The sequence below is a fragment of the Tamandua tetradactyla genome, chromosome 4 (assembly GCF_023851605.1).
Source record: "Tamandua tetradactyla isolate mTamTet1 chromosome 4, mTamTet1.pri, whole genome shotgun sequence".
Classification (NCBI taxonomy): domain Eukaryota; kingdom Metazoa; phylum Chordata; class Mammalia; order Pilosa; family Myrmecophagidae; genus Tamandua; species Tamandua tetradactyla.
In genome coordinates this window covers 11,305,093-11,314,082 of record NC_135330.1, presented here as the reverse complement: position 1 = coordinate 11,314,082, position 8,990 = coordinate 11,305,093, and the positions used below count along the sequence as shown (strand labels likewise).

General features: G+C 43.9%; 1 protein-coding gene across 1 annotated transcript; it reads right to left on the bottom strand.

Moving 5' to 3' along the window:
- Window positions 1-4,667: 4,667 nt before the first annotated feature.
- Window positions 4,668-8,245, bottom strand: CD1E (CD1e molecule). Its single transcript, XM_077155702.1, is given in 7 exon segments — window positions 4,668-5,429; window positions 5,432-5,471; window positions 5,614-5,704; window positions 6,129-6,407; window positions 6,635-6,913; window positions 7,530-7,841; window positions 8,151-8,245. Coding segments are annotated over 7 exon segments (1,152 nt in total). The 5' UTR covers window positions 8,209-8,245; the 3' UTR covers window positions 4,668-5,336.
- Between the last annotated feature and the right edge of the window lie 745 nt (window positions 8,246-8,990).

Below are 8,990 nucleotides of genomic sequence, written 5' to 3'. Positions count from 1 at the left end.
GTGATAGCAAAGAAACCCAGAGTCACACTTACTGTGAACTGGGCTCATGGCTCAAACAGTACAGAGGACTCTAGTGAGATCCTCTGGGGTTACCACCTTCCTTTCTGAATTCATGTCTGTATCTTAAGATTTTGCTTATTGGAAAGACAATAACTTGAAGGAAAGAAATAGCTGAGAGCAACTCTTCTACTGACTTTTCAAAATATTGATGGTCCACCAACATCTTTTAGGGACACCAACACTTTGGAAATACATCAGAACATAAAAATCTTCGGCCCATCAGATACACTGTTATTTCTAAGACCTCATCTGACAAGTCAAAGCTCATATTATTTGTCTATGAAAAAATATCTTAAGCATCCACTAATCTAGGTGCTGGGATAAAAATGTGATCAAGACAGAGAAAATCCATGATGTGTTTACATTTTACATAAGAAAGATGGACAGTAAACATGTAAAAACAAATAAGATAATTTCATCCAAATTGAAGTGGTCAAAATAAACAGTTATATGGCATTGGGATAGAGGATGCCTGAGGTAGAGTGTGCTACTTAAGATAGACTAATCAGGACAGGTGTCTCTATAGAGGTGACATGAGCTGAGAGCTGAAAGGTGTCAAAAAATAAGCTCACAAGATCTGGGGGTAGAATGTTCTATCGAAAGGGAAAAGTAAACATAGTGGCCTCATGCTGGGAAGAAACTTGGCATATTAGAGGGACAAAAAGAGATCCAATGTCTTGGAAACATAGTATAGAGTGAGGGAAACATTGGATGTGAGGCTAGAAAAGTTAGCTGAAGCCAGATCAGGGGTTCAAGAATGAGGACACCAAAAGGAAAGAGAAAGACTGACACAGTATAACTCAGGAATGCCTAGAGTAGGCAAGAATGGTGATTAAATGTACAAATATAAGAATTTTTTTGCATGAGGGAGAACAAACGAATGTCAATGTTGCTCTTGAAAATGGGATGGAATACAGAAAAAATACAATCAATGCAAACTAGGGTCCATAGCCAACAGTAGTGTTGTAATATGCTTCCAGTGAGTGTAACAAAGGCATTAAGCCAAACTAAATGTCAATAAGTGGGGAATATGTGGGAGGTGTATATATTCCTTGTGGAAGAAAAGGAAATGCCTTCATATAGATTATGGTGGTGAAGGCATGTCTATTTACTTAGGTTGGATTGTATGATGTATGAACACAACTTTAAAAATAAAGACAGAAACAAGTGTTAGAGAAAATGTGGAGAAAGAGATGTACCTATTCACTGTTTGGTAGGGAAGATGAGAGGTGCAGCCCCTCTGGAAAGTAGTGTGGTGGTTCTACAGGAGGCTAGGGGTGGGTTCCCAAATCTGGGGCCCCAGTAAAATTATAAGCAGCTCAGCAAACTTCGTCTCAGCACTCACAGTTCAGCCCAGGCCTTTGGAGATGCAGAAAGGAATCACCCCAGAGAAAGTTGTTGGTACCCAGAGGCTTGGAGAGAAGACCAGCAGAGATCACCCTGTGCCTTCCCATATAAGAGAGAACCTCAGTTGAAAGTTAGCTGCCTTTCCTCGGAAGAACTATACCTTAACTAAATAAATCCCCTTTTATTGAAAGCCAATCCATCCCTGGTGTGTTGCATTCCGACAGCTAGCAAACTTGAACAGGGCCTATTGTAAAGGGTCCTATACTGTGAGCTCTTATAGCAGTCACATCTATTCAGAAGTTGTAACTTTTATTTCTAAATTCTGAGATACTGAGCTATTTGATTATAACCTGATCATTCCCTGAAGCTTCAGATAAGTCTGTGACACCCAAGACTCTGAGTTAGAGCACTGATGCTATGAAAGTCAGCATTACCCCATACAGCAACTGTCTAAAATGTTGAAAAAATGATCAGGCTTTGATTGGAGATATGAATGAAGCTGATTTGGATAGAACTAAGGTAAATCAGAATACAGGGTAAAGGATGATATGGTCCATATTTTAAAACTTCAACTTCTGTGTGGGACCAAAGGGAGAGCTATTTATTTGTTGCAAAATTTATATTTTGGTTAGTGAATTATCTAATTTAACTTATATGATCAATTTATTTGAACACCATAATTACATGGACTCCTGAATAAGGCATGATTTCTTGTTAGTTTGTTCAGGTTAATGTGATGCCTCAAATACATCCCAAGTAATTTGGGCAGAGAATAAAAAAAGTATGTGCAAAGTCCCCTTGGGGGACTGAAGAGAAAGGAGGAAATATTAAACTTCCCCATCTGGGGAATTCTTGATATTCTCACAAGCAATGGGGACAACCAACCCAATAGGCTGAGCCCTCGATCTTGGGGTTTGCCCCTATGAAACTTATTCCTGCAAAAAAGAAGCTAATCCTACTTATAATTATGCCTAAAAGTCACCCCCAAAGAACCTCTTTTGTTGCTCAGATGTGGCCTCCCTCTCTAAGCCAACATGGCAGGTGAACTCACTGCCCTCCCCCTTGTTACTTAGTCCAGTTTATTAAGTAAACTGGGACATGATTCCCAGGGGTGTAAATCTCCCTGGCAACATGGAACAGGACTCCTGGGATGAGCCAGGATCTGACATCATGGGGTTGAGCAAACCTTCTTGACCAAAAGGCAGAAGAGATAAATGAGAAAATTCCAGTGGCTTAAAGATTTCAAACAGAGTCAAGAGGTTATCCTGGAGGTTGTTCTTATGCATTATATAGATATCTTTTTTGAGTTTATGGTGTATTAAAGTGGCTGGAGGGAAGGACCTGAAGCTGTTGAACTGTATTCCAGTAACCCTGATTCTTGAGGATGATTGTATAGCTATATAGCTTTTACAGTGTGACCATGTGATTGTGAAAACCTTGCGTCTGATGCTCCTTTTATCCAAGATAATGACAGATGAGTAAAAAAAAAAAGAAAAAAAAAGAGAGAGAGACAAAATAAATAAATAATAGGGGAGATAAAGGGTTAAAAAATGAGTAAATTTAAATACTAGTTGTCAATGAGAGGGAGGGGTAAGGGGTATGTGATGTAAGATTTTTTTCTTTTATTTCTCTTCCTTGAGTGATGCAAATGTTCTAAAAATGATCATGGTGATGAATACACAACTACATGATGATATTGTGAGCCATTAATTGTATAGTTTGTATAGTTTGGACTGTGTGTATGTGAAGCTCTTTCAATAAAAATATTTTTTTAAAAAAATGTAGACAGAAAAATACAGCCAGGTGAAAATTCCATTCAAATAGGAATCATTGGAAATCTATTTGCTTCTGTTCAGCTGAGTCAGAAATGGAAAGATTCTTACTTGAACCTCTTCAGTGCAATAAAGGTCACCCCCTGTGATCTCCTACCATGTGATAGAAACTTAGCTTTCATGTGTTGCTCAAAACAATAAAAATTCTGCCTTCTTCTCTGGACTCTAGAGATGTCCTGCCTCTAGATGTGCTCTCTGAACATGTCATAGAGAAGGAGATCAGCTCTCAACAGTGAAGAGGTTGACCCAGTACTTTGTTCATGGGAAAAGTTGAAGCCTGAATAAAGGATTATGGGATCTCATCTAGTGCCTTGAAAATGGTCCAGACAGAGCTATAAACTTGTATATATTTCTTAATCTACAAAACCTGCTCAATCATCCCATCCAGACAAAGTGTTAACAAAGCATCAGTATGAACTCTGCACCCTAACATCTTTCTGCATTTCAACAGGCTCAGTAAAACATACCTAAAGTAAAGAAATTAGATAATTTGAGAATCCATATTTGAAAAACTAAGGAAAAAACAAACTAAAAACAATCATCATCATCCAACAAATGACAAAAAACGTAAAGACATAGATCAGCCGCCCCTGGATCACTCTTTTCTTTCATTTATGGTGATTTGAAGCTGTATGTATCCCAGAAAAACATGTTCTAAAATTTAATCCATTTCTGTAGGTGTGAATCCATTGTAAATAGGATCTTGTGATGAGGTTAATTCAGTTGACAAGGTACGCTCCACCTGAATCAGGATGGGTCTTAATCCTATTACTGGAAAAAGTGGAGTGAAATTTAGATAGAGAGACAAAGTCACAGGAAGTAAGAAGCTGAAATCAGTGAAACCTGGAATAAAACAAGAGGCCAGAAGAGGCCACCATGTGATAAGCTAAGGACCAGGAATCTCCAGCAGCCAGCCCCAGAATGCCACAATCTTCCAGGAGAAAGCATTGCCTTGATAATGATTTGATTTTTCTTTTTAGCCTCAAATCTGTAAGCAAATAAATTCCCCTTATCTGAGCTGACCCATTTCATGGTATTTGCTTAAACAGCCTAGGAAACTAATACACCTTGGCTCTGCCCATTAAAGCATAACTTTGATCCCCATGTTCTCTTTCTAACTAATCCAAAATGAACCCCTCCCTGGTGTACCCACATCCACCAAGACGCACCTGGAGACGCACAGTCTCGTGGAAGTAGGACACCAGTCCTCACTTTGACAGGAGACATCTCTTACGTTATTATTTTCTCTGGATATCTCTGATAATGTACAAACATCCCAATCACTGTGGAGTCTGAGATACCCACCTACCTCCCTCACCTCTACTGAGGGGCAAAGGGAGAGAGGAAAAGTTTAGTAAGAACACAATCAAATGCCGCAGAGAGGTCAAAGAAGGAATGGATAGAGATAACATCACTTGATCAGACAAATGTATTTCAGTCAGCATTTATTGAGAAATATTATATTCAGGCAAAAGAGCCAACTACATAATTTGTGGGGCTAGTGCAAAATGAAAATAGAGTATCTCTTGTTTAAAAATGATTAAGAATTTCATGGTGGCAACGGCGGAGCATTAAACCGAGCATGGCTTCCTTTGGAGCCTGGGGCCCTGTACCACACTGCACAGGTCATTTACCTATGAAGCTGGCCTTGCATTCAAGTAAAGCTTCTGATCATGGAAACATACAATTACCTAAACACAGTTCTTATAAAAAAAAAAACACTGAGACAAGAAGACAACAGAAGCCTAAGTAAGTACTGCACAGAGTAGGAAGAAATGAGTAGCTTTCACAACATTGGTTCAATTTCGGTATTACTGAAAAGTTTTCAATTTAACAATCCAGGGAGGCTTTCAGAAGAAAAAGCCATCTGAATCAGAATTTGAAGAATTCATAGATATAAGCATGTGACCAAAGGAATAAAAGTATTGCTGAAATACTTAAATAAAGCAGATTTATTTAATAGCCAAACAAGCTGTTGCAACGGAATGGTGCTCTGTTTATAAGCATCAATTATATGTAAGCAGAACCAGATAAGGATTTTGTACACAAGGTAAAACTAGTGTCTCCAGAGTTGATTTAGGCTTGTTTTCCACTTCTTCAAGAATCTGTTTTGGGCCGATGAGTCATGCGCCAGGCAAAGCTGGGGTCCTGAGATTCTGGGGTCCTGGGTTTTGGCTCCCACAGAAAAGGTTAAGGTAGTGTTTAAGGAGAGAGAGATGGTTTCTGATTGAGCTGTGGGAGAATGGGAGACAAGAGAGCCTTAACTTAAAAGAAGGGCTATCAGAAAGAGAAGGGAAAGAAACAAAAAGAAGATAGAGGAATGAAGAAAGCGTTTAGAAGAGGTTGAAGAAACGAAAAACAAAAAATGGTTCACCTCTGCTTTTTAAACCATGAGCCAAGGACAACCAACAGGAACAGGGTAACGGTTACAGCCACCCAAACCAGCATCAGGATAGAACAGCCATCTGGTGGGCGGGGGGCAGGGAAGAGAGATAAGGATGTCAGTCCACAGGCTCCTCTTTATTCCACTGCAGTCATTGTGTCTGAGACCACAAGAGTGGAATCTTCCCAGAGTTTCCATCTGTAATTTCTGGAACCCTCCTTTCAGTTCCCCCTGAGTCTGTGTTCCTGCTGCTCTCTCCCTCTCTTTCCCTTTCTCTCTCTCCTTCCCCTCTCCCCCCTCCTCAACCAAATCACTAGACTTCTCTTTCTTCTGTCTGAAGTATCCCGACTTCCATTTTCTTGAAATTTAACTGCTGTCAGTCCCCACCCTTCTTTATTTGGTTTCTCTCACTTTTATCCTTCTTGTGCCTAGCATTGCAGTGCATTTCCCCGCTCCTCACTCAAAAGCCCTTGGACTTTGCCAGCTGGGGCCCAGTTCTTTCTCACCCCAGTGGATGACGATATCCTGGCCGCCCAGACTGCTGTGTCTCACGCGGCAGGCCAGGCCAGCCGCCTCCCCAGCTGCCACATCCAGGGTCACCCGGACCCACCATGTCTCATCAGTGTTGGGCAGGATGTCTCCTCGCTGAGTGCCCGGCTGCTCCTGCTCACCCCGCATCCACATCACCCACACGGGCTTAGGGTGGAATCCCGAGACGTGGCACACCAGCAGCAGCCGGCCAGGAGCAGGAGAGGGGCCGCTGGACAGCCAGGCCTCGGGCTTCACTGGAAAGAAGATGGGAAGAAATTGAACTCACGAGGCATCCCAGGCCAGAACTCAGGAATTCAGTTTGGTGATCACGTCTTTCCCTTGGCTTAGTAAACAATCTTAAATCCACACATCTCATTCTCTAGCCTCTTACAGTGTGTTTCAAAAAGGATAATTGAGAGTGGCAAGCTCAAATGCAAGAGTTAAAGCATTAAGAATATGAGGAAAAGAGAGTTGGGCTCACCTTGCCGTTGCAATTCTGACTTTCCTGCCTCAAGGAGGCCTGCCAGCCGTCGAGGGCAGGTGTTACTGAGCAGGCCCTGCACTATCTCTTTAATGTCTCTGTAGCGACTGAGCACCTTGCAGACAGTCTGGGCCCGGCTTCCTGCGCCTGGAGATGGCTGCCAAGAGTTTCCTTGGAAACTCAGGAAGTCTGTTCCTTGATATGCCCCTTTTAAGAAGCCCTCTGAGGCATCCCCAGCACGCATTCTACAGCCGGATGACATCTGGAGTTCAAAGGGGTCTGGGGAGTGGAGAGGGAAGAGAGAATCAGTATGGAAAGAATTACAGGGAAGGAAGGTAAAGCACTTTGAGAGTAAAGTGATTCAAGGGAAGGAAAATTTGCTGGGGAACCATGATGGGAGACTACGGTTGGGGTGAGAAAGGGGGAGGAAATTGGGGGGAAGACCATTTGAAGATAATTGGAATAATTTCTGTGGAAGAGGCAGGTGCGGAGGTTGTTAGGAAGATAGGAGACTGGTCTGGAAGAGAGCTGACTTGTTAAGCACAGGCATGCCCCGTGAGCCTCAGCCAAGAGCAAAGGAAAGCAGAAGCCTGGTTGGGGTGAGCTGGGTCTGAGGTCAGGGGTGAGGACAGAGGATCAAGAGGGAGCAACCATCCTGAGGAACCACAACTCGAGGGCAAGTCAGGGATGTAAAGAGATAGATGCTTGCTGGCCCTTCTGTGTTTGAGGAGAAGCATTGAAGGGAGTAACAGAGGAAGGAGGGTGAGCCAAAGGGAAACAACGCATAAGGTCAGTAAGGTTAGATGATGGTCAGAGCCCCCTATCGCCACCTAATCTTCTCTGGAAGAGGGTCTGCGATCTCAGGTGGAGCATCAGCTGGGAACCATGAACTCACATTCAAACTGGAACTGGCTGGCAAAGGCCTGCACTTCCTGGATGAAACCATTGAAATACAACTGGAATAACACCTGGAGGTCCTTCAACTCTTCCTTGCTGAAGTTCCCCTGGGACCAGGGCCATAGAAAACGGAAGGTGCCCAAGGCACTGTCCCAGCCATGAGTCTGCAGCTCGCCCAGCCAGCCTGAGCTCTGTGTGTGGGCCCAGCTGTGGTTTGCAAAAGAGGAGATCTGGATGATGCGGAAGGAGGGAAGTTCTTCCACGGCTGCATGGTGGTGTACTGCAACCTGGGGAGCTGAGAGTGACAGGACTGGGAAGTGGAGAAAGTATGAAAGAATGGGAGAAGAGGGGTCCAAAAGAGGAGAGGAAGGATGGAGATAGTTATACAGGATGCAGATACTCTAATAGCCCCTCCTCCAAAGACCAGCTTCTTCTCCCCAAAATTTGAGAGAGAAACTGAGACAGAAGGCAAGCATTCTCTTTCAGGAACTAGCCTGGAATGCAGATGTCAATGACATTCCAAAGAGACACTGCTCCCTTCCCCCAGGTCCCCCCCCAATTTCCTCTGTGCCCTCCTGTACCCCACTCACAAGTATCTTTGCACCTGAGCTCTCCTTACCCTCTGTGCTTTCCCCACAGCAAAGCAGTCCCTCAAAGAGCAGAAGCAGCAGGAGCATCACTGAAGCTCTACCAAGTGAACGTTGCCCCAGAAGGACAAACTGCCCCCAGAGCGCAGATATCAGCTTCCCTCCCCACACTCCCTCGCACTCTCCTCCCACTTCCCTTGCTGCACTGACAGGCCTTCCCCTCTGTGTACTTCCCTGTCAGAGAACTCCACTGCCTCCCTCAGCCACGGGCCTCTCACAGGGTCTCTGTTTCCCCTCCAGTTCTCCTTTATGTTATACCTCGTTCCCCCACAGTCACCCCACATGATGGGCGCCCCCATTTTCTCTTTGCTCTTGTCTGCATCCTCCAGACCTCCCCTGGGGCACTTGCTGGCATGGAAGCAGGCTTAGGACTAAGCCAGGAGTCTGTGGTCTGGCCTTGGAGAAATCACATCCACACTTTGGTTCCCAATGGCTTCCTGTGATGGAAGGTGCTTGATGCTGCCCTGTGTCCCTCCCAGCAGTCTCCCCACTGCTTTATCTCCTTTCCTCCTGTCTGCTACCCAGCCTCCCTTTCTCTCTCTTCTTCATCTTCCCTGTCTTTCTCTTATTATTCATTACCTCTGCCCCATAATCTACTCTCGCACTTCACACATCCTGCGCTCCCTCCCGTGCTCCCCTCCATCTCTTCATCTTGCTCTTCTCAAAATCAGAAGACACTAGGAGTCCTGTGTTCTCCACAAGCAAATCTCTAGTATCCATAGTGAAAAAGAAGCAGCAGTGGCAATGAAGATTATCAGATCATCTAAAGACGATGCCCTTTTGTTCTGTCTCCTCCAGTCAGACCAATTGCC